The sequence below is a fragment of the Perca fluviatilis genome, chromosome 2, assembly GCF_010015445.1.
Source record: "Perca fluviatilis chromosome 2, GENO_Pfluv_1.0, whole genome shotgun sequence".
NCBI lineage: Eukaryota > Metazoa > Chordata > Actinopteri > Perciformes > Percidae > Perca > Perca fluviatilis.
The window spans coordinates 12,308,394-12,334,427 of record NC_053113.1 but is presented as its reverse complement, the minus strand read 5'-3'; the positions used below and the strand labels follow the sequence as shown (position 1 = coordinate 12,334,427).

Sequence of the window (26,034 nt, the reverse complement as noted above, 5' to 3'; positions counted from 1 at the left end):
CTATTTTCCATTCCCGTTACATGTGCCTATCTCTTCATCTCCATCCTTCTCTTCCTCTCCACTCTCTCCTTCTCTCCATCTCTTCCATCTCTCCATCTCTTCATCTCTCCCTTCTCTCCATCTCTTCCATCCCTCCATCTCCATCTCTCCATCCTCCATCTCTTCATCTCTCCTCCTTCCCTCCATCTCTTCATCTCCATCTCTCCCATCACTCTTCATCTCTTCATCCTCCATCTCTCCCATCTCTCCCATCTCTTCATCTCTCCATCTCTTCATCTCTCCATCTCTTCATCTCTCCCTTCTCTCCATCTCTCATCTCTCCATCTCTTCATCTCTCCATCTCTCCATCTCTCCATCTCTCCATCCTCTCCATCTCTTTATCTCTCCATCTCATCTCCCATCTCTCCATCTCATCTCTCCATCTCTCCATCTCTTCATCTCCATCTCTCCTCTCTCCATCTCTCCATCTCTCCATCTCTCCATCTCTCCATCTCTCCATCTCTCCATCTCTCCATCTCTTCATCTCTCCATCTCTCCATCTCTTCATCTCTCCATCTCTTCATCTCTCCATCTCTCCATCTCTCCATCTCTCCATCTCTCCATCTCTTTATCTCTCCATCTCTCCATCTCCCCATCTCTCCATCTCTTCATCTCTCCATCTCTTCATCTCTCCATCTCTTCATCTCTCCATCTCTTCATCTCTTCATCTCTCCATCTCTTCATCTCTCCATCTCTTCATCTCTCCATCTCTTCATCTCTCCATCTCTCCATCTCATCTCTCCATCTCTCCATCTCTTCATCTCTTCATCTCTCCATCTCTTCATCTCTCCATCTCTTCATCTCTCCTTCTCTCCATCTCTTCATCTCTTCATCTCTCCATCTCTTCATCTCTCCATCTCTTCATCTCTCCTTCTCTCCATCTCTTCATCTCTCCATCTCTTCATCTCTTCATCTCTCCATCTCTTCATCTCTCCATCTCTCCATCTCTTCATCTCTCCATCTCTTTATCTCTCCATCTCTTCATCTCTCCATCTCTCCATCTCTTCATCTCTCCATCTCTCCATCTCTCCATCTCTTCATCTCTCCATCTCTCCATCTCTTCATCTCTCCATCTCTTTATCTCTCCATCTCTTCATCTCTCAATCTCTCCATCTCTTCATCTCTTCATCTCTCCATCTCTCCATCTCTCCATGTCTTCATCTCTCCATCTCTCCATCTCTCCATCTCTCCATCTCTTCATCTCTCCATCTCTCCATCTCTCCATCTCTCCATCTCTTCATCTCTTTATCTCTCCATCTCTCCATCTCTTCATCTCTCCATCTCTGCATCGCTCCATCTCTTCATCTGTCCATCTCTCCATCTCTTCATCTCTCCATCTCTCCATCTCTCCATCTTTCCTTTTTTACGTTTCGATAGCATTTGTTCGAGCTCATTAAACTCCAACTCTGACCTCAGAAGTGGAAACTTTTCTTATGTTTTATTCTCACTTTTTGTCATATCAAGATCAGATTAAACTAAAATCAGGTTAGGTGTAAATTGCCCTAAATAGAATATATTTAATATATTATAATATATATTCAATATATTTAATGAATTAAGAATCTGACTGGTCTGAGGCCAGCGGTGCTAAAGTACTACTGCAGTGATGAAGCAGACGAGCCAACGCTGTATCGACCTTTCAAAGCAGACGTGTCACAGCTACATACAGTTCGTCAAATGTCACATAATTCTTACTTCTAAAGGCCTACTATGTATTCAATATGTATATCGACATTTTAGGTTATGCTAATGTTTAAAAAAGAAAAGAAAAAAACGGTCTGAGGGCGTGAGGCTTGCAGAATCAGTGACATATTTTAAATCACTTCAAAAGAATCCTGTTTTAATGTAATTATTTAATCTTATGTTATTGTTATAGGTGTTTAATGCAATTTTATTTCTGTATTATTTTAATTGTCTGATTTTATTTGACTCATTTCTGTCCTTAAATGTTTTAATCCTGTGTAAAGCACTAGAGAAATACATATGACATTTTTCTAGATTCTAGTGGTTTCTCAGTGATTCAGTTTGGACCCTTATTTTGAAAGTAATGACCGGAAGTCCTGATGTAGTTCCTCACTGTGACCACTGGAGGGCAGTAACCGCTCATGTTTCTAAATATACTGTCTATTGTGAGCTCAAAAATAGTCACAACACGCACTAAACCAATTTTCAAATATAGATTTATATATTCTGTCCACCAACTTGCATCTAAATAGACATTTGCAAAACATTCCCAAAGGTGCGATTTACTTTATTGGAGTTGGAATGATTCATATTGTTTAATAACAAAAGGGCATTAGTTTTAGATACTGTTAACATTAGTACTGACGTGACACCGTATTAATACTTCTCAAATTAATAATGATAATATTAATATCGTCATAATAATAATAATAATCTTTATACATGTAAAGAAAGTTGAGTCTTTAACTGTCCTAAAGAACAATTATATAATCAATTCTGTTTTGAGAATTTCATCATGAACTAAAATATGTACACCTAATTATTATTATACATAATAATAATAATATTAATAATAATAATAATTTTTACTTAATTAATCCCGCAAGGGAAATTACAAAGTTTTCACTCTGTTGTTATTACACACTACACACAGGCCTGAAATACACACACATGCTCAGTACCTCTACATGCACTAATGAATGGAGATGTCAGAGTGGGGGGGCTGCAGCTGTCGATGGACAGGCGCCCCGAGCAGTTGGGGGTTTGGTGCCTTGCTCAAGGGCACCTTGGCAGTGCCCAGGAGGTGAACTGGCACCTCTCCAGCTACCAGTCTACCACCATGCTTTGGTCTGAGCTACTGCCACCCCAATTGTAATAATAATAATAATAATAATAATAATAATAATAATAATAATAATAATAATAATAATAATTTTAATAATTATTATTAGTGTAAGAATTTAAAATAACACCAGCAGCCCCATTATTGTTAAAAACTGTCACCAGTTTTCAGGCGTGGAGCTCACCTTAAAGTCATGAGTGTTTACTGCCCTCTAGTGGCCACAGTGAGTAACTGCATCAATGTGATCTGTAAAGTTAGACATGTTAACAATGATAACACTTCCGGTCAGCCCTTTCAAACTAAACCCGTGACCCTACTGAAACTGTAATTAATTAAGTTAAATGCTTGTGTTCATAGTTATCTTTTGGAGCTAGACGATTGATCGTTTTATATTAAAATATCGGTCTGAAACCGTGAAAATGTAGTAATGCAAGAGCCACGATTAATTTACATAAATAAACAGAGTCGAGCTGTAACGTTAGTTTTAGCCTTTTTACGTCAGCAGTCGACCGTTGATTACCCCGGTGACAATGACAACTGCAACTGTGTGAAAACGTGACTAACAATAGTTTTTATATGTTTCAAAGACTAAGTATGAGGACACCTGTCTTTTTTATACCGATAATAAACAAGACGGATATAGTGCCAACAAACATAAGCAACCAACATGCAGGAAACTTAGCTCGAAAATTGTCTGGCAAACATTTTAACTTCATCATAAAATATTTTCACCTCAAAAACTCGGACATTTTCAAAATTTGAAAAATAAATTCTTTCAAATTGCCAATACGAAATAAATTACGATATATAAATTATTTGTCAGTTCGCAACAAGAGAATAATTACATGATCATTTCTGACTGTTTTACTTTGAAGGCCTTGACCGGAAGTGTGAATAATGTCACATTAGCGTGTCTAACTTGAGGTATCATATTGATGTACTTCTTTACTTTGACCACAAGAGGGCAGTAGGTACTCGTGATTCTACAGTCAACCTATGTAGCATAATGGCCAGACAACTTTTTAAATATATTATTTTACCAATACATGTGTTATTTGTAGTAATTACACTAACAGTGACTTGGGCACTTTGATAATATTAACAACGACAACAGGAATGTATTGCGTTGCAGTTCCTTACTGTGACCACTGGAGGGCAGTAAACACGTTTCCGTCAGTTTATCTAGTGTAAAGACAGACACAAAAACATACAAACATTTCCGGCGAAATCTTTCAAAATAAAACAATCGATAAACTGCGGCTGTTTAATAAGTTTGCTAACTTGGTTAAGCTATTCTAAGCTGTGGAGTTGATGTTTGTTTACAATAAAGTTAGTTAGTTGGTTAGTTAGTTAGCTGGGTAGATATCTAGCTAGCTAGTTAACAAATTCCCTTTTAACGTTAGCCAAAGTTAGGTCCCGGTTAAGGCGATCTAAGTTACCCCGGTAACAGAATCAGATGTAATGTTAACATCGGCACCTTGAACTTTGAGGAGAGGTTTTAGTGAGCAAGCTAGCGGGTTTCTGGCGTAGCTATCTGTTATTGTTCAATAAATAGCTTCATAACTCAAGTTAACTAGCTAGGTACTCACCAAACCAAATTGCTCGTGCTTTTTGCGTGTTAAATGCAGCATTGATGGAGCTAGGCTAGCTGTTTACCCTGACGGTGTTTGTGCTAAGATAAGCTAAGCTAAGATAAGCACGTAGTGAGGCTAACGTGCTGAGAGCAGTTGAGAGAAGATTACACTTCTCGGTAAGATCAGCAGATTTCCTAAAAGTTCAATGTGTTTTTCTTAAACGTTTACACTTTAACAATGTGATGTAAATTCTCCAATCTCTTCCTGAACCTGCTGTGATGATATTTGGACTCACATAGCAGATATTTTGGATGAAGAAAGCTGGTAAATCATGTTAAATTAGCAGCTGCTGTGGTGGATCAGCTGTAAAGTGCATCGTCTCAAAACTGTAAACAGGGCTGTTTTTCTGATGGAAAGTTGACAAACATATGATGATCTTATAGAATATGATGCACTGCTGTAGATTAAACTACCCAACAGTATATAAAGGACTTACAATGAGCACAACCTTAAACATCTACAGCAGTAAAATGCAGCATACACATTAATGCAGCAGGAATATTAATCCAGAAACATGAGATATAATAATTAAACACTTTTACATTTAGCTGATAATACTCAATGCTTTTACTTAAGTAAGGTTTTGAATGCAGGACTTTTACTTGAAGTGGTGGAGTATTTTCACAGTGTGATATTGGTACTTTTACTTAAGTAAATGATCTGAATACTTCAATCACCACTGGCTGCAACTCATTTATTTTGATTATTGATTAATCTGCCCATTGTTTTCTGGATTAATCAATCGTTCAGTGTAGTTTGTAAGAGCTTGTTGCGAAGATATTCAGTTCACGGTCATATTTGAAAAAGAAACCCATCAAGTCTAATTTGGCATTTATCTCTGAACCTGCGATGTCAGCAAGACAAAAAGACTTTTCTATTTAGAGACAGAAAGAGGAAAAAGGTTAGTGTCAGAGCTCAGGAAGAGAGAAAGTAGTCCTCATTGTTTCTGACTGTGACACTGTGTGTGTGTGTGTGTGTGTGTGTGTGTGTGTGTGTGTGTGTGTGTGTGTGTGTGTGTGTGTGTGTGTAGGGGGCAGAGACCAGGAAGCGGTCGCCCACTCTGAGCAGCCAGTTTAAAAGATCTCTGGAGCTGCTGATGAGAACTCTGAGCGTCTGTCAGCCTTTCTTCGTTCGCTGCATCAAACCCAATGAATACAAGAAGCCCATGGTGAGTGTCTGCTCTCTGAATACCAACAGAACATAAGGGATGGGGATGTAGCTGTTATAATGTAATATTCATTAAGTTGACAAGCAGTAAAGAAATAGAACCACTTGGTTGGTTACCAGTCGACTGTCTGCAGCCGCTGGCCAGCAAAACATTTCTCAGCAAGTTCACGTCGTAATTGTGTTAAAAAATGATGCTATGAGTAGGGCTGCTCGATTATGGAAAAAAATATAATCACAATTATTTCGGTCAGTATTGAAATCACGATAATTTAACACGAGTACTCGTTGACTTCTGGCAAGATGTTGCAGTTATTGAACTTAAAAAAACAGTGGACAAAGTTAAATAAATCAACAGTAAAAAAAAACTGTGAAATACTTTTCCTATTTAAACTTTATTTTTGCATTCATAACACAAGAAGAAATAAGAGTTAACTTGCAAAACGTAACGAGCTAAATAATAGTTTTTCTCGATTATTCGGTTTTTTGTGATCATTGGGAGCCGAAATCATAATCACGATTACATTTTGATTAATTGCCCAGCCCTAGCTATAAGTTATGTATGGTAGGCAATATAATGTAAACACAATAAGTCAAATAAACTTTATGCACAGTGACAACTCCACTTTAGAGGAGGGTCACATTAGGTCGAATGCAGCAGGTAGATGAGTCTGTTATTAATTCATATTTTTGAGGCAAACGCTTGAACACGTTTGTGTTAAAGCTGTTTTTCAACAGGTGTTTTTTTTTAAATAATTTCCTCCACATGTTAAATGTCTTCCTATTATATAGCAGATAGATGGTTAATCTGGTCGCAATTCAGGCTGCAGTGTCACAAAATGTAGGAAAAGATATTTCTATTAATTTACAAGTTATTTGTAACTGGGGGAGGTTGTCCGTTATTATAATATGAGCTTACAGAATGGAAAAAAGTTTAACATGCTTTTTATTTTTACATTTAAAAATGGAAAAACAAATACACTATTGGAATAAATACTGTCCGGTTTGACTATGTTTTACCTTTCAGATTTTTCTCTTTTGATTAATCAAATGGCTGTTTTGTATATAAGGCTATACATCAGCGTGCCCCTCCCCCACTGAATGACTTCTTTCAAAGAACTGAGAGTGGTGGTAGCACAAGGGCCCCCACCAAAGGGGACTGTGTAAAACCTTTTAGGCGCACCACATTTGGACAAACTGTTTTTGTCAGTAAAGGGAAATAAATATTGGAATAACCTGCCCCTAACCCCCCCACAATAAGGGACCGTCCCACATGCATCCATTTTAAAACTAATTTAATATTCTGGCATTTAGAAAACTAAAGCTGCACTCCCTTTGAACTGCCTCACACATTTCACTGTGTGTGTGCGTGTGGCAATCCCATGTTGTGTTGTATTTGGTCTGGACTGTTGTTGTCAGTGTTTGTCTTGCCTCTCTAACTAGGGACAATAGATGGAACATTAGCTGTGGTGCTAACTCTAGCATATTTACATTGTGTACTTGTGTACATTAATATGCACTGTCTCTATCTAAATAAATACTTGAATGACAGGTGTTCAATGATAGACAAATGCGCCACAAACAATATTTTCTCACCAATAACTTCTGTGAACCCTGTTCTGCCTTCTTCTGTCAACAAACTAGTCTGTTGATCATGTTGGTCAGCGTTATCGAAACGTGTGAAGACGTTCCAAGTCGATCAGTACAAAGACGCATGACAGTAAATACTAAAAATGAAAAATAAAGGAAGTCGCACCCAGTCATTCAGAACAACTTAAAGTTAAAGTGAACAACAAATCGTTTATTTGACGTCATTGCAATATTAACTTTCATGACAAACACATCGCGAAAGACACTGAGGGATATTTTTAAATAAGTGGAAAGAAAGTATACGTATAAAACTGCCCTTTAAAATGTAACTATCGTTCCTCTTTTAATGGTGCCTTTTGTGTTTAGTTCATTGTTCAATTTGTTTAATAAAAATAATGTTGGAAATATTTTCATTCAGCTTTTTAATTCAACAAGCAATTGTTTGTATTTGTGCAGAATACTGAAAGCAGCAGAAAGGCAGAATGGAGTACACTTTAATATATATTTATCCCATGTAATATCATTGTCGCAATATTCAACAGTGTTTTTGCATATTGCATGTTTATCTCATATCTTGCAGGGTCAGTGTAACGCTTATCAGTTCAATTTTCTCAGCACAAACAACAAAAAAACAGAAAAATGGGTTCAAATATCAAATTTTTCATTTTTTTCCATCTTGACAAATTAAAAAATAGTTTTTTTTTTTCCTATTTTCAGTTTTTTATTCAGAGGATCAGATATTTAGAAAATTACAAAATTGCGTCTGAGCTCCAATTATTCACAATACTGCCATGGTATTCTCTCCCTCGTCCCCCACTCTAAACCATCTGTTGCACCTCTGACCCCAATGTCTATCAGTTTGGGTTTTTTTTTTTGGTCCATATGCAGTTAATGACCTGCATATTCTGCAAAGTAGAGGAAGAGAATACCACGGCAGTATTATGAATAATTGGATCTCAGATGCAATTTTGTAATTTTCTCAATTTCTGATCCTCTGAATAAAAACAGAAAATTGGAAAAACAGGTTAAAGATTGATTAAAAAATTTGATATTTGAACCCATTTTTCTGTTTTTCCAAATGTCCGTTTGTGCTTAGAAAATGTAACTGTTACACGGACTTTGCAGCCCTACTTCTGACTTTTAATTTAAACATCTCCAACAAGGAGTTTGAGATGACGACTTTTAGCCTTTATCAGGCGAAGCTGTGTGTTTTTTTTTAAATTAATTTGTTTATTTAAAAGGCACAATGCAAATCAATTGACATTTTTTGTTTACACGTCTCAAAATGTAAATGTGCCAGAGTTGGCAACAAAAGCTAATTTTCGTCTGTGGTCCCTTCCATTTTTTGCAGGGTTCACACGTTTTGAAAAAACCTGGAAAAGTTATGGAATTTGAAAAATGCAAATTCCAGGCCTGGAAAGGTTTTGGAAACATAAAAAGACCCAGAAAGTTTGGGAAAAAAGTCATGGAATTTGTTTTAACACAGCATAATAATAATAATATGTCATTAATAAATGTATTTTCATGTCGTCTTAACCTCAGCGTTGTATTCGGGGAGCGATATTATGAATCCCACTATGAACCACAGACATCGTCATTCATTTCATAGTTAAACCTCTGAGGGGAAACTTTAACACAGATTTGTATTCTTATTGTAGAACGTCGACTGACATTTTCAGGAACACATAGTCATGGAAATTTGCCAAAAAGTCATGGAAAAGTATTGGTTAAAATGCGTATGAACCCTGATTTATCACCTGAAATATCACCTGACTTTGGAGGTCAGTGAGCCCGCCCCTTCCTGTCACAGTGTTTGTGTGTGTAGTTGTTTGACAGGGAGCTGTGCGTGCGTCAGCTGAGGTACTCGGGTATGATGGAGACCATTCGTATCCGCCGCGCAGGATATCCCATCCGCTACACCTTTGTGGAGTTCGTCGACCGCTACCGGGTGCTCATGCCTGGAGTCAAACCGGCTTACAAACAGGTAGAGTGTGTGTGTGTGTGTGTGTGTGTGTGTGTGTGTGTGTGTGTGTGTGTGTGTGTGTGTGTGTGTGTGTGTGTGTGTGTGTGTGTGTGAGTAAGTAAGTAAATGTATCCACCCACCACACACTGAAAAGTTACGACTTATAACTCTTTCTCTCTCTCTCTGGTTCTGTCGTTGTGTCTCTCTCGATCAGGAGGACCTGAGGGGAACCTGTCAGAGGATCGCCGAGGCGGTGCTCGGCAGAGACGATGACTGGCAGATGGGAAAGACAAAGATCTTCCTCAAGGTACGCCTGCATTAAAGGCTACGTTCACACCGCAAGTCTTAAAGGTACCCTGCCACACGTATTTCATTACTTTGTCTGAAGGTCTACCATGGACTCTGTAACATTTTTTGTGGAAAAAATGCCTTGGTTACCTTGTTTCAAGCCATTCTAGCATGGTACAGAAAGCCTGCAGGAAGACTAAGCTCGATTTCTGCCAGTTCTCATTAATATTCAACAAGCTAAGCTGTTTGAATCTGATTGGCTAACAGCTAGCCAATGAGAGCCTGGCTGTCAGCATCCTTTACCCCAGCCCAACTGGGGGAGCTCATGAATAGTAATGAGCTCAGGCAGTATGATGTCAGACTGACCAGCTGTTGTGATTGGTCTGATTTCTCTGATTATTTCTGTTCAGTGGCTAGAGCTGACAGAGGAGGTAGCAGTTCATTTTCACATTCACCACATAAAACACACACATATGGACCTCACATATTTAAAAAAATACAAGTAAAAACGGTTTTGTATGGCAGGGCACCTTTTAATGCTTAATTTTGATTTTTTGCTCAGATCTGATATTTTTTTTTTGGGCTGTTCACATGACCTTTTATAATGTGGCCTATATCAGATTCCAGTGTGAACTGTTTGCTGTTTCGAACTGACCCGCATGCGCTAAAGAACAATAACAATGACATCAGACGCAGCACGCTGCTGCGCTAAAGTTAGGGAGGTCATGAAAGAAGTCAGCATTTTCGCTTTTATTTCAAAATGTTTGTGTAATGGCAGCCGTAACATGTAATGAGCAGGTGCTGAGGAGGAGAAGAGTGAAGAGGAAGAGAGACAACTTGGCTATTTGGGCCTTTTGCGGGGTTATGGCTGCACATTCACTACAGAGGTCTGTGTGGATGCAGAGAGGAAGCCAGGAGTGGTGGGACTGCGTTGTGAATAGCTTCTTTGTAGGTCTAGTCCAGTTTTTAATCTTACTGTCTGTGTCTCGGGCTAATTACCACCGGTGCATAATTGTGACAAAAGAAAGAAAATTAAAGAAATCTGACCTGGTTCTGATTCAGGACCACATATGGAAGTGGTCTAAATCTGATTTGAAAAGAAATCAGATCCGGGCTAGATTTGAGTGTTCACACTACTTCTGAAGAAGTCTGACCTGGTCACTTGACCCCCCAAAAAAAAGTGATTTGGGCCACTTTTGCCTGCAGTCTGAACGTAGCCTAAGTTGCTCTCAGCTTCCTGTCAGCTTGACCCAGACCGGTCGCGCTCCTCTGACCTCTCTCGTTAACGATGCTTTTAGAACTGCAGCTCGCTGGAGGTTTTTGTTTTTCGCACCTCAGAGACCAGTTATGGTGAAAATCAGGAGACCAGCAGTCTGGAGGCTTTTATAATAATAATAATAATAATAATAATAATAATAATAATAATAATAATCTTTATATAGAAACATTTGGTTTTTAAAACAAACACAAATAGAGACTATAAAAACCTGTACAGTGTAGTGAAGAATAGTAAAAACTTTTTTTTATTTTTTTATTTTGGGGCTTTTTTCCCTTTTTATTTCAGAGTTAGATACAGTGGATCAAAGGGCTGCAGGTCAGATCCGAACCCGGGCCACCGCAAAGGCCTCAGCCCACATGGGGCGCACGCTCCCACTGGGTGAGCCAGAGGTCGCCCCAGTAAAAACATTTTTAAAAGAAATAAAAACTCAAAGGAGGTTAAAGCTCAGATAAGATCAGGAAAGGCTCTTTGATAAAAGTATGTTTTAAGAAGGGACTTAAAGGAGACCAATGACTCAGCTGACCTGATGGGATTTTTATGTATTTATGAGTTGTTGCCACATGATTGGCTGATTAGATATTTACAGTAATAAACAGGTGTGCCTAATGAAGTGGCTGCTAAGTGTTTTGCGTAATTATAATGAAGTTGTTTCTCTGAGCAACACATTATACAAAGGAAGACCTTGTTTATGAACCAGTTCGTCCCAGTAGTGAGGCTCTGGTGTGATTGTTTCCAGTTCAAATGTCTGCTGACAGGAAAGACTGTGCATTCTGGTTTCCTGCTGTGTGTGTGTGTGTGTGTGTGTGTGTGTGTGTGTGTGTGTGTGTGTGTGTGTGTGTGTGTGTGTGTGTGTGTGTGTGTGTGTGTGTGTGTGTGTGTGTGTGTGTGTGTGTGTGTGTGTGTGTGTGTGTGTGTGTGAGAAAATGACAAGTTTTAGTTCCCATCAGGAGTGTGTATGCTTCTATGTGTTTTTAACCTTATATATGTGTATTTGTACTGCATGTGTGAATATGTTTTAGTTTCCCTCCCAGTCGAGGACATCTGGTCGTTAGCTTGTTGCCACGGTGACACGGTCACTTCTGTCCCTGGAGCTTAAATGACAACATCAGCTGATGATGATTTAGGCTCAGCAGTTTGTTTTCACAGGGCGGGGTGTACTGTGCAGCGCCCCCTGTCGAAACATTGTCTTTCCACTGGTTTTGTTTATATCCTGATGGAGCGATTATGTGTTTACAGATGCATGAGGGAAAGACTGTATTTACCACTAAACGCTTTTTACATGTTGTACTGTGTAGTGTCTTCTTTATCTTGAGAATAATTCGCTTTAATTTTGGCCTCCAGTTGACTGATAAGTTATATCTCACTCTCTGCGGCTGTCTTAAGTTTGAAGTTAAAGGATTGGATGTCTCGATACAGTATTACGCTGCGCTCTCTTTCCCCAAGTTTCATATCTGTCTCTACTCTGCCAGCATTTAAATTAAAGCTTTAGAGCGTAACTTTTTTTATACCATCCGTTACATTCAGGCCATTCCCAAATGAGTTGAGACAAAGCTAATCAACTCCACAACTCTCTCTGTATTTCTCAGTATGGCTATGTTTACAATATGGTGGCGTCCGGCGACTTTCCCGCGTAGTAACTTGAGTAATACGATAATTACCTCTTCTGAAAAGTCCGTCATGTTGTTTTAAAGGGGTGATTATATAGGGTATTTCACACTGTTCCTTAAGGTCTCCTAATAGGGTATGTAACATTGGTTGGGCTGAAAATGGACTGATTACAGAAACCTTGTATCATGTGGATGCAACAACAGTGTTGTTGTCATTTACTTTTTTTTAATTTATCATGGGGGCGACAGAAACTACGCACCATAGCTTTAATGCAAAAAATGCCAAAACATAATCATAAAAACATAAGATAAAGACAAGTGTTGTCTGGTCTCTCTTAAGGCCCGGACACACGAGCCGATAATCGGCCGTTCGGACAGTCTGGCGAGGTCAGTGACTCGAGTCTGTTCGGTGTGTTCCGTGCAGTCGGCCTTCATTTTGGCCGATTTGACATGTATAATCGACTCAAATGACCCATCTGATTGGTGGAGAGCTAACCCAGAAATGGGGAGTGGAATGAGGTGACTAGAGTCTCTCAAAATCTGACGAAAATCTTTTAAACTGACCTTTGTTGATCTGAAATGAAGACAGATTCAGCAACTGCACGGCCTATTTCTCGCTTAAAATGTTTTCAGAAACATGTTTTCGGTGAACTATTTTAGTCCAATATGAGATCGTATTCTGAACGAGCCGCCATGACAGTCTGGCTTTGAATTTCCAGAGAAAACAAACCCATGTGACGCGTTCGTCCAATCAACTGCCGCTTTTCACTTTTTGGGCAACAACACAGATTAGCGCAGCCTGCTGTTATGGAGACGTATTACGTCTCGTCTCTTCGATGTGTTCCGAGGCACTTTTCAGGAGACCGATCAGTCCGACTGGCTTTTCTGCCGAGGGTCGGCCGTCTGGTTGGTGTGTAAGCAGCTTTAAACCCCAATGTGTCCTCAGAAGCTGTGGTTAAAGCTGCACCTCTGAATCTAAAACCCATTTTTCACTGTAGCTGAAGTTGAACTAAAACCTGCTGCTCACCTGGAGTCGGATGCATAAACGATGTATGCACAAAAGCCATGTGTACACTTTTACCCACACATGAACTGGTTATTTATAAAGGAAGAATGTGCAGTGAGAATGTGAACACCTCACGCAGACTTCACACCAGCGTACACACTGTTTCAGCTGAAGGGTGAGGTGATATGAGGAGAAGGTTTGCAAGTTTCACTGATTGTGTTACTATTCTTTTGCAGTCTACACAGCCTCAGAAACACTGAAAATGTTCAATCAACAACGCATTTCTAAACTTAATTTCAAATGTATTGCGAGTGATGGATTGCATCGTTCTACAAATATTCGATTCAAAAGCGCTTTTGCACACCTCTTTTCTGGGGCAGGTGCGTCGGAAAATGCAAAGGCTACCAGCAACACTTGTTGAAGAACGTTTCGGTCACACAGACACTGACCGAAACGTTGTGAAATAAAGTATTTGCATGCGTAATGGACAGTGTGCGGGACTTCTTCAACAAATCATTCTACAAATAGCCACAGCACAATACGAGCTGTTGGAGAACCTCGCCACTGCGACACAGACGGTGAATTTGCACTTTCTTTGCCTTTTTATTTTCTTATTAACCGGTCTAATGAATAGAGCAGGCACAACGATCAATATAAGCCAGGTGTATATTCACACAAATTGGCTCTTGGCTCTTTTGGATTTAAGGCTAATCTCTATCACGCCTCACTGCTCGGCTGGACAGGAAGCAGAACAGGAAATAGAAAGTGCAGGGGGGTGAAGGCAGGGCAGTACCCACACTTCCCCTGACAGGACGGATGGACAGATCACAGGAGGAAGAGATAGAAGAAGTTTATGCTCTTTTAAGTGTTGTTGTGTTAGCAAACTGGAAGGCTGTCAGATTAAAGCTCGGAGGGGAAAAGTGCTGTATCTGTAGCTTTGTGTTCACTGTGTCCCGACTTCAGAATGACAAACTAATCAGCAAGGTCACTTTCAACCTTCTCGGGGGGGGGGGGGTGGCAGTGTCATCTAGACTGAAATATCTCAGCAACTAAACTGTATTAGATGGATTGCTATTGCTATTTTGTGCAGACGTGAATAGTTTCCAGAGGGTGAAGCCTAATGACTCTTGTGATCCCCTGACTTTTCCTCTAGCACCACCAGCAGGTCAACTTTTCAGTTTGTGCAATACTTTAAGACCAAATACCTGCAAAACTAATGAGAATGCCTCAACTGTACTGTTAGTGCTGATAAGCAAATACTAGCATGCTAAAACGATAAAGCCTAGATCATGAACTTGGTTATACCATAGAAAAATATGCATGTTAGCATTGTAATTGTAAGCTTGTTAGCATTCTGAAGTTAGCATTTAGCTCAAAGCCTCAAAGAACTGCTAGCATGTCTGGAGACTCTTAGTCTTGTTATTTGTCTAGTTATCTAATTAGACAGCTGTCTGTTATTCTAGTTATTTTAAATTATTATTACAATATTAATAAATTCCAGTTTGGCTAAATGAAATGTAAAACAGAAGCACAGTATTTTTGAAAATAGTTGTTGGATAATCGGTATTAATCATTGCTTTTGCTGTTTGTTTGTTTTTTTTTGTCTGCACTTTTTAGCCATCTAAAATGTATCAAAAGTTTGAACATTGTGTGTCTGTATAATTAGGTTACAAACAAGTTTTGTGTAGATACAATACGATTTTTTTTAATTTATCAAAAATCTCAAACTGATAAACCAGTGCAGCAGAAAGTGCATTTTGTGTGCGTTATGTATTGATGAGGTCTCTCTCTCCTGCTGTGCAGGATCACCACGACATGCTGCTGGAGATCGAGAGAGACAAGGCCATCACGGACAAGGTCATCCTCATCCAGAAGGTGGTTCGAGGTTTCAAGGACAGGTAGGGCTTAAAAACTTAATTCCAGGTCCAGTCTAGAGTCCGGATCGGGACGAATTTTTCTGTCAGAGTCCGGCCCGTGCCCGACAGGCATTAAGAAATTTCTGTCTGAGCCCGACACAGTTAAATTCTAATTTTTTCCTCATACTAATGACACATGTACGTTTTTGTGTGGAAAGCTTTTATCAAGCAACTGTAGGAAGGCATTCGGAAATGTCAACAGATGAGCGCATCAGCGCACACGGGACAACAAGCGCACGTTAATCAGCTATTAAAACGTTCAGTGTGTTAACCTTTCCTGATCGCTTCGTTTCCGACTGTGGTCAGAAAACCAGCGGAGACTCGTCACCTCCAGGGCCCACGTTATAACATGAATGACGTCGGGGGTTAAAATCCCGTTTCTGGTGAGCGAATGAATGAACTTGGCTTTCAGTCTGGGGGTTATTTCGGACACCGCACACACTGTGTACAAAAATTCAACTTATTCCAACAACTCTGGTCCTCTTTCTCTAGCTCTCTTCTGCCCACTTTCCACACACACTGAGCTCTCTTAAAGGAGCCGCAGCACCATTTTACAACAAATGCCTTATCACGCTGATGTGACCGAGCCCGACCCGAACCCGACCATTATTTCTAAATATCTGTCCGAACCCGGCCCGGCCCGGCCCGTTGGGTCGGGTATCCATGCCTTAGTCCAGTCCAGACCCAGTCTCTCATGTGGCTCTCTAAAAGCATTGATCAGCTTTTGATGAATGCAGTTTTCTTTCTCGGTGATAAAATATTGTGACATGAAACGTTCGGACAAAAGTAATTTTTGAGATTTTCAATTTCCTGTCATCAGGTCAAACTTCCTGAAGATGAGGAAGTCGGCTGTGTTGATCCAGAAGACGTGGAGAGGGTATCACTGTAGGAAGAACTATGGAGCTGTGAGGAGCACCTCTGTGTTATCTCACATATACACAACACAATATGATTATATCAGCGCGATTTGTGATTTACAATCAATTTTTAAGTCATTTCATTATTATCAGAAAAGGTTGAGAATGAATCTTTCTTTTTCCTCTCTTGTTTTTTGTTTGCGTCCCTTCAGATGCGAGCGGGCTTCTCTCGCCTCCAGGCTCTTGTTCGTTCCAGGAAGTTGTGTGCGTCGTATCACGTGGCCCGTCAGCGAATCACAGGCTTCCAGGGTCGCTGTCGGGGCTACTTGGTGCGCCGGGCGTTCAGACACCGGCTGTGGGCCGTCATCACCATCCAGGCCTACACCAGAGGCATGATCGCTCGCCGGCTGTACAAAAGGCTGAAGGGAGAGGTAAACACACACACACACACACACACACACACACACACACACACACACACACACACACACACACACACACACATAAACACACACAAACGTGAGAACTCTTAGACGGGTTCTGACTCAGCTGTTTACAGATCTGACCGTAGATCTCATCCCTAACACACACACACACACACACACACACACACACACACACACACACACACACACACACACACACACACACACACACACAAACATATGTTATGTGTTTATGCCTTATTTCATGTGGAGAATGTGATTGGTGCAGACCCACAGCCACCTCCTACAAGAGATGGCTTCTCAGTATCTAATACCATTTGCCTGATGAAGGTCTAGTACCTAAACATTGCCGGCTATTAAATGTATATTTGTAAGTTAGACAGTGTGCAGGAGTTTCTTTGTAACTGAGATGTTAACAAGACAAACAGCCCAACTAACTAGTAACTAGTCATTCTTTTCTAACAGTGGATTCCTTTCTCTCTCCCTTCAGTACCGCAGGCGGCTGGAGGCGGAGAAGCTGCGTCTGGCTGAAGAGACCAAACTGAGGAATCAGATGTCTGCGAAGAGAGCCAAGGCCGAGGCAGAACGCAAACACCAGGTGCGAGTTCAACAAAAGATCTGACATTTAAAAACATATTCAAAACCTCAGTTTATGTATTATCTGAAAATGAATTGTAATATCTTTTATTTAAAATGTTTTGTTTTTGTGTAACGTTACAATTAACTCCGTTTGGTGTGACTTGAAGGTTATATGACTGTACAGGTACAGTTTACGCTTTTGCTTTACTCTCTGGCGTGAATCGGTCACGTTGTCCGAGAAGAAAACAAAACCTCTCGCACCTTGCTACTAACAAGCGTTGGCTCATCACCTCAGAATGGGCATGTGTCATTTTAAGCAGAATCCAAAATACGAGTGGTTTAAACCTATTCCCGGTAATGACCGTGAGGCCCAAAGCGGTTTATGCTGAAAATATTTCCAGCTGGGCTTAAAATGCAGACAGATTTTCCATTATATCCTTTATACTTTTGCCAGTATGGCAGTGAAGTTGGCATTACATTTCATTCTAAATGGTATTAAAAAGTTCTTTTAAAAGTCTTAAATTTAAGAACCCGAGGATTCAGGATATCTTGAGTTTCTTTTCTAGAATATTCCCCTGGTCTTATTCAGTATGTTCACATGCACTCAAGAAACCAGGTAACATGTGCTTGTGGTTCCTGCTTTTTTTTTTCTTCATCACACCTTACCTACGACTATGAGAAATATATTATCCACTCCTCTCCCCAGCAGTTTGGATGCAAATGGTTTAACAAAGAAATTAAAGCAAAACCGCATAATTCTTCTAACACAAGCTGATTGTTGAAGAAGAAGAAAAGAGAAAAAAATAATGTGAATGTGTGCATGCATGTATGTATGCATCTGTATCTATGTGAATGCATGGGTTTATGTGAACAGTAGGTAGGTAGATATATGGTGTATGTAAAGATGTATGTATAAGAGAAGCATCACATTGTTTTGTATTTAACTAAAGGATAAAAATAGAGAAAGGGGGCAGGACCTGAAAAGTTTGTTATGAACTTCTTCCTGCTCCTTTTAGAACATGGGAATTTCTAATTTGAGTTACTTACGGTAATTTTGGAGGATTGTGCTGAGAAGTACATGACCTTATTGAGCTGTCATTTTAATTTTATATATGTGTATGTGTGTGTGTGTGTGTGTGTATATATATATATATATATATATATATATATATATATATATATATATATATTTTTTTTTTACATGTTCAAAATAAACTACTACTAACTAACTAATTGTTAGCTTTTGAAAACTTCAGCGCCCTCCTCCTGCTATGTGCTGTAAACTGTTCCAGCAGAGGGAACCAAGTGGACCGACATGTAAAATAAAGTGTAGAAGCCAGGTTCATTTACAGATAGTATTCTTGTTATTACACTTTTATTTCAAAACAAATGTGATATTTTTTATTTTCTAGGAGCGTCTGGCCCAGCTGGCCAAAGAGGACGCAGAGCGGGAGAAGAAGGAGAAGGAGGAGGCTCGGAGGAAGAAGGAGATGGTGGAGCAGATGGAGAAGGCCCGTTTGGAGCCTGTCAACGACTCCGACATGGTGGACAAAATGTTCGGCTTCCTGGGGACGACGGCCTCTTTTCCGGGCCAGGAGGGACAGGCCCCTGCTGGCTTTGAGGTGAGCAGACGAAAGGTTTTCCTCTAACCGTAAGGGATAAAATGAACTCTTCTCTCTTTGATTTTAGAGCAACAAAATCCACTAAACTCACAAATCATATAGTCGGCAAATTTATATACAAAAGTCTTTTACAGTTATTGATACATATGAAAAGGGGTAAGAAATGTCAGTTATTAGAAAGTGGAAGACTGTTTGTTTGAATGGCATGTAAATAGTTTGGGTAAGTATGAATTGCAATAAGTGGACCATAACAGTGCTTTATTTTTGACATTGTCTGAGAGGCTTTTAGACAGTCCCTCCAGAAAAACGCGATTATGCGATCGCATAATTCAACGCATAATCAGCCAACTTTTTCAAATACGCCGCCCTTTCGGTGCATAAATTACCGATTTCCGCGCAAAATATGCGGCGCTTGCATGATTTCATAATCCCCGCATTTTCGTTGCAAAAAAGTCACATAATATATCTTAACAGAAAGTTGAAAAATGTTGCGTTTACTTCCATGGATGTATTAAGAGAAGAGCCAGAACGTTATGAAGTGACGTAATTACGCGACGTGAACATCATCGAAAAGCAGGGTGTTGGGGGAATCACTTTTTTTTTTCTCTTTTTCATCAAACTGCAGTTTTTGCAAGTTTCCGCAATTTCATCGCATAAAATTGCATAAATATCCCGCATATTCCATCGCATTTTTTAAGAAAATGTGCTGCATAATCAAGGATTAACAATCACAAAAAACTCCGCATTTTTCTGGAAGGACTGTTTAGAGGTCCAAAGAGGTCAGACTTTTGTCTCATGAATTGGAGAAGAATCTCTCCCAAAATGTAGTTTAAGTTTGGAGGTTTTCACTTGAAGCCCTTTCTCCTCCTGCAGGACCTGGAGCGGACCCATCAGGAGCTGGAGGAGGAGGATCTGGACGAGGCTCTTCCTCTGCCTGAGGACGATGAAGAGGAGGATCTATCGGAGTACAAGTTCGCCAAGTATGCCGCCACCTACTTCCAGGGCACCACCACACACAGCTACGTCCGGCGGCCCCTCAAACAGCCTCTGCTGTTCCACGACGACGAGGGAGACCAGCTGGTAGGTCACCTTTGACCTCTGACCCCACAACAGTCTAACCTGTTCTACACAGCTGTGCCGATTGTTGCTGTCTCTCTGAAAGATGTTTATGTCTGGCTGGCAACTTTTTGGGTTGTTCATAATTAAATATGTGAGAGTTTAAAAATGTCTTTTTCTGCTATGAAAATACAAACAGAACAAACAAACAAAAATATTGAAAGGAATCATATTTTCAGCTTTGTAACAATGCATTTTCCAGCTAATTCAAGAGGGTTTTTAAATAGTTTATATAATATTCATAAAATAATATAAATAATGTGCTATATGTGTACCTACCTGTATGTACCTTTTTGGCACTCAAATCAGTGGCCTTGGGGGTACATTAGTGTACATTGTGCCTTGTGGGACAGAAATGGACTCCTACTGTACCCCTATTTCTGACAGGGTGGTGAAAAAGTACCACTTCAGCTTTCAGTTTATCAGAAAAATTATATTTAGATTTTTTTTTTTTTTTTTAAGTAAATGTACTGTGTTACATTTCCACCAATAGAAAATATAAATTTCTGTAGATAACGTTCCACCTGATAAGAACAAAATATATAATAATTAATAAATAAATAAATTCTCTCATGTCTCGGCCCAGGCTGCTCTGGCGGTGTGGATCACAGTGCTGAGGTTCATGGGAGATCTGCCGGAACCCAAGTACCACACGGCCATCAGCGATGGAAGCGAGAAGATTCCCGTCATGACCAAAATCTACGAGACGCTGGGAAAGAAGACCTACAAGAAGGAGCTGCAGGCACTGCAGGGGGAGGGGGAGGTAAGGAAGAGCAGAGGTGGGAGGGATAAGATTAATGTAGTTAGAGTTTATAAATGATGAACTGGAGCTGCTCTGTAATGTGTTGCTGTTAGTTCATCAGCCATGTTTCCCTCCCATAATAAGTGGAGTAACACTGACATGAGATTAACTTTCATCCACAGTACTTGATCATCTTGTCTCTAATCTAAAATTTTATAAATGCTTTTAATTAAATGCAGGTCATTTATCAACTTTCCTCTCAACTTTCAAGATTGTGTTAATAGTTTCTAACCTGGAGATATCTAAATCTCCAAAGAAAATATTTATTTTTTCTTTGAATAACTGCTCAAATAAGACTATTTTTCGAAAACATGGTTCTTTAGTTATTTTTCTTAATTTGACAAAATTATTTATCTATATTCAGCTTCTTTTTTTATTTTTTTTATTTTCAGTTATTAATCTGTGGACAAAATATTAATGTCTTTATCCCATTATTTTCTAGTAGCTCAACTAATCTTCACCTTGTTTGGGACCTGTTATTGGTCCATACTCTAATACTTTCAATTTGAGCAGTTTAATGATAGTGATTTTGGAGACTGTGAAGATTTAATCCACTTTTTAAATTCATCCAACTAAAGTCATTTTGATATAATCCTGTTAAACAAGCCCAGTTGCTTGTAATATACCAGAATCCATATTTCCTTGAAATTAAATGAAAGTCAGATGTAAGCAGTTTTTTAGGTGTTGAACATTTTGTCCATTTCCTGTACCTCGGTTGGGTCCCGGACTTCAGTCTGAGAGTCACAGTGTTGTGTGTGTGCTGCTAGCAGGAGCATCTTTCTATGTCCATCAGCTGTTTCCTGTCTGTTCTGCCTCCAGATGCCTCCCGCTGACAGCCACAAGAAAAACAGCGTCCGACACAAACTGGTGTCCCTCACCCTGAAGAAGAAATCCAAGATCACCGAGGAGGTGAGAGAGAGAGAGAGAGAGAGAGAGAGAGAGAGAGAGAGAGAGAGAGAGAGAGAGAGAGAGAGAGAGAGAGAGAGAGAGAGAGAGAGAGAGAGAGAGAGAGAGAGAGAGATGGGGCATTTTAAAAATACCTTTCTGATGGTTACAGAAGTAGAAAAGTTCAATTTTGATTTGTTTCAGGTTACCAAGCGTCTTAACGATGGTGAGTACGGTCTGCACGGCAACAGCATGCTGGAGGACCGACCAACATCCAACCTGGAGAAACTCCACTTCATCATCGGCAACGGGATCCTGAGACCAGCACTGAGGTACACACACACACACACACACACACACACACACACACACACACACACACACACACACACACACACACAAAGGGTCATTATGAGGCTGTATTTTCCTAAACTTGTATATATCAGACATTATATGCATCAATACATCAACGTATATTGTCTAGCTTGAATATGATTCATGGATTTATAAAAAACAAAATAACAATATTATCAATAATATCTCTGATGTTATTGAAAAAAAATCTCCTAGGTCAGGGGTCTTCAACGTTTTTAAAGCCAAGGACCCCTTAAGTGAAGGAGAGACAGAGCAGGGACCCCCTACTGCATATATTGTATTAAATGAAGTTACATATTCAACTGGGCCTACAATAACCTGTAGGGCGGCCTAAAGCCTTTATACATGTATACTCCTTTTTTGCATAGAAGACTACGCTATTAAAAAAATAATCGGCATGATTTTATAAATCATGTTTTAATGTTAAACATACATGTTGCACAGTGAATCCTCAGGATGAACTTTATCTGTTGATCTTAGTGACTACCTTACCTATAGGCCAGTTAGCCTAACATCAGTGAGGATTTTTCACAAATAGGTTGATTTATTTTTGCTAATCTATTTTACATTAAAAAAAAAAAAAAAAAAACCTTAAAAAGAATTAACAATAATTTGGTGGCCACCCTGCAGTAACTCTGAGGACCCCCTAGGGGTCCCGGACCCCCTGTTGAAGATCTCTGTCCTAGGTTATAGTAGCAACATTTCTATGTATCCAAATATGTCTGGAAGAGATGTGAAAGCCTCTTCTTTCATTTGTACTCCTTCCCGCGGACTTAAACTTAAATTTCAGAGAGAGCTCAGGATCCCTGACGCTGGTTAGGATTGGCCTGTTTGGGTTGTAGATGGCTGCAGTGCAGAGAGAAAGGAGAGCACACAGCTTCTGACACGATGAGACAAGTTGTCGATTTGTAATCACATTCAATGCATCTGCTCTTTCTGTACTTGTCAGTCTCCCATACGTTTCTACTTATGTACTTGTCTCTGTGTAAGTATAGTGATACCTTACCTTATAATATATAATCTAAATATAATCTAAGTGTGTGTGTGTGTGTGTGTGTGTGTGTGTGTGTTAGGGATGAGATCTACTGTCAGATCTGTAAACAGCTGAGTCAGAACCCGTCTAAGAGTTCTCACGCTCGCGGCTGGATCCTCATCTCTCTGTGTGTCGGCTGCTTCGCCCCTTCAGACAAGTTTGTCAAGGTCAGGACATCCAAAGTTTTTTTTTTTTTTTGGTTTTTTTTAAATGATCTTTTTGATTTTAATACACTGAAGGAAGACATCTTAAAAAATGTTTATGTTTCCACAGTTGGTTTGTTAGCTTACTTTACATTTAGAGTTACAGCATCCTCAATGAATGTCTTTGTGTTTCTGTGAGAAAGCGAGATCATTTGGCATAACAACCTGATCCTCCAGCATGTTCTCAATTTTCAGTAAATCATCGTAAAAACATCTTTCTGATGTTGCCCTCTTGATGCTACCTCGGGCATTTTAGTTTAGTTTTTTTGTATATGTGGAATTTACACCTTTTTTTTGGTTTTGTATTTTTGCCTACAGTACCTGAGGAACTTCATCAACAGCGGGCCGCCAGGTTACGCTCCGTACTGTGAAGAGAGACTGAGACGGACATTTGTCAATGGGACGAGAACGCAACCTCCGTCCTGGCTGGAGCTGCAGGTGCAAACACACACAAATCGGATTGATTTAGGAAAATAAATATGGAAATTTGTCAAGTTTATTGTAAGTTTTTTTATTTTTATTTTTTATTAAAATGATCAGTCCATGCACAACATTTTTCAGTCTTTATCCCTGAATGCTTCAGTATTATAAATCATCACAGTGTTCTTAGATACCCACACTGGACGTTACATCATTGTAATCCTGTTTATAGTTGTAGATCTATCCAGTGTACAGCGCTCCAGTCAATGGCGATAAACTTGAAATACCTGTCTCGCATACACAAAACAAATCTTGTGTGCATGACATTTTGGCTGGTTACAGCAACAGTTGGTTTTATGGCTTTCAATAATGGGACCAAACCCATGCTATGTTGTATGTACAGATGGTTGAATTTCATATAAAAAGATTTAAAGATTTGTTTTGGGCATTTCAGCCTTTCATGGAAAGGTCAGCTAGATATGAAAGGGGAGAGAGAGAGAGGGAAGACATTCAGGAAATCGTCCAGGTCAGACTCGAACCCTGGACCTTCTGCGTCGAGGCTTACACCTCTATATATGTGCGCCTGCTCTACCAACTGAGCTAAACCGGCCACCAAGAAGAGCGATTCATGTTGTGTTTACTAGGGTTGCAACGATATGAGATTTTCACGGTACGATACCGTCCCGGTCTTATATGCTGGCTACTTCTGCGAACAAATCAACAAGTTTCTTTACAAAAGATGAAAAATACAGAAGAGACAGAAATCAGAAACATAGCAAACAATAAAATTACTTAAAATGAATAGAAATTAACAGTAAATAAACACAACATTTTGGGAGAGGTCAAATACAGTAAAATAATGATAGAGTAGTCCTGGACGGCGGAACAGTTAGTGTGACGGTGTGATCTGAATAAACTGTCGAGTAGAGCGAGGCTATGAAGGGGATTTGGTTTTTCATTTGGATCCAACTGGGCTAAAGTTCTGAAATCTATTATCCAGGCCACCAAGTCGAAAAAGCCCATCATGCTGCCGGTAACGTTCATGGACGGCACGACCAAAACACTGCTGACGGACTCCGCCACCACAGCCAACGAGCTCTGCAGCGCTCTGTCCGACAAAATCAATCTGCGGGACCGCTTCGGGTTCTCACTCTACATCGCACTGTTTGACAAGGTAGACACACACACACACACACACACACACACACACAAATTATTGTTTGTAGTGGCAGATATAGCGATAACATTCTTCTCCTCCTGCAGGTCTCGTCTTTAGGCAGTGGGAACGACCATGTAATGGACGCCGTGTCGCAGTGCGAGCAATACGCGAAGGAGCAGGGCGCCCAGGAGAGGAACGCCCCCTGGAGGCTGTTCTTCAGGAAGGAGATCTTCACGCCCTGGCACCTGCCTGCCGACGACCAGGTCGCCACCAACCTCATCTACCAACAAACCGTCAGGGGCGTCAAGTTTGGAGAGTATCGCTGCGACAGGGTGAGTTTTTCCTTTGCTGTTTATTTTAAAGGAATAGTTTGACGTTTTTGGGAATACGCATATTCGCTGTCTTGTCGTCTCAGTTTGATTAAATTGTTTGTCAGACATCTAAACTAGGGAGTACTAGAAGACCTCCTCCCTTTTGTCAATATATATTTAAGTGATTAGTTGACTTCATCGCTTTGGAGTGTAATAAATTTGAATGTCTTACAGTAAAAGATGTTAAAAAGACCTTTTTGAATTTATGATCAAACAACATATCGGGTTTTCATGCGTTTCTCAGTTGCCTCAGGTCTTAAAAAGGCCTCTGTCTGCTTCTCTTTACCTACATTTTAGCTTGCCTTTACTTTAGTTTTTTTGGTTTTTTAAAACCCTCATTGTAAGAAAACTGTGTGTGTCTGTGTCTGTCTGTCTGTGTGTGTGTGTGTGTGTGTCTGTGTCTGTGTGTCTGTGTGTCCCCAGGATGACCTGGCAGAGCTGGCCTCTCAGCAGTATTATGTCGACTATGGTTCGGAGATACTACTGGAGCGCCTGCTTAGCCTCATCCCCTCCTACATCCCTGACAGAGAGGTCAGCACCTCCAGGACGGTGGAGAAATGGGCTCATTTCATCATGGCTGCACACAAGAAGGTGCTCGTCACTATAACAAAGTCGGTCAATGTCCTCCCAGTGAATTTATCCAGGGAACCCGCAGGTTTTACTCCAGGCTTCTATGGATGGTCTATCGGTCCTCCACTTTGGTTCAGACTGAAGTAACTCAACCATTCACGGTCCATACAGGAAGAATCATACTGACTTGGTGATCTGTTATTTTGTTTGTAATCTCTAGCGGATTGTCATTTTGAAATATCTCAACACCTGTACACTTTTTTAGCATGCTAACACGCTAAGATGGTGAACATGGTAAACATTA

General features: G+C 40.0%; 1 protein-coding gene across 4 annotated transcripts in view; it reads left to right on the top strand.

The window, feature by feature from the left end:
* Positions 1–26,034, top strand: part of myo7aa (myosin VIIAa) — a 97,384-nt gene that overhangs the window by 51,613 nt on the left and 19,737 nt on the right. For all 4 annotated transcript variants that reach the window (XM_039782925.1, XM_039782926.1, XM_039782924.1 and 1 more), the window contains 17 exons: positions 5,510–5,647; positions 9,059–9,217; positions 9,411–9,503; positions 15,180–15,274; positions 16,113–16,197; positions 16,362–16,580; positions 17,086–17,193; positions 18,587–18,796; positions 19,670–19,876; positions 20,499–20,675; positions 21,534–21,623; positions 21,804–21,931; positions 23,048–23,174; positions 23,529–23,648; positions 24,631–24,804; positions 24,894–25,121; positions 25,584–25,751. In XM_039782925.1, the coding sequence (XP_039638859.1) occupies positions 5,510–5,647; positions 9,059–9,217; positions 9,411–9,503; positions 15,180–15,274; positions 16,113–16,197; positions 16,362–16,580; positions 17,086–17,193; positions 18,587–18,796; positions 19,670–19,876; positions 20,499–20,675; positions 21,534–21,623; positions 21,804–21,931; positions 23,048–23,174; positions 23,529–23,648; positions 24,631–24,804; positions 24,894–25,121; positions 25,584–25,751 (2,526 nt within the window). The remainder of the gene's footprint in view (positions 1–5,509; positions 5,648–9,058; positions 9,218–9,410; positions 9,504–15,179; positions 15,275–16,112; positions 16,198–16,361; positions 16,581–17,085; positions 17,194–18,586; positions 18,797–19,669; positions 19,877–20,498; positions 20,676–21,533; positions 21,624–21,803; positions 21,932–23,047; positions 23,175–23,528; positions 23,649–24,630; positions 24,805–24,893; positions 25,122–25,583; positions 25,752–26,034) is intronic.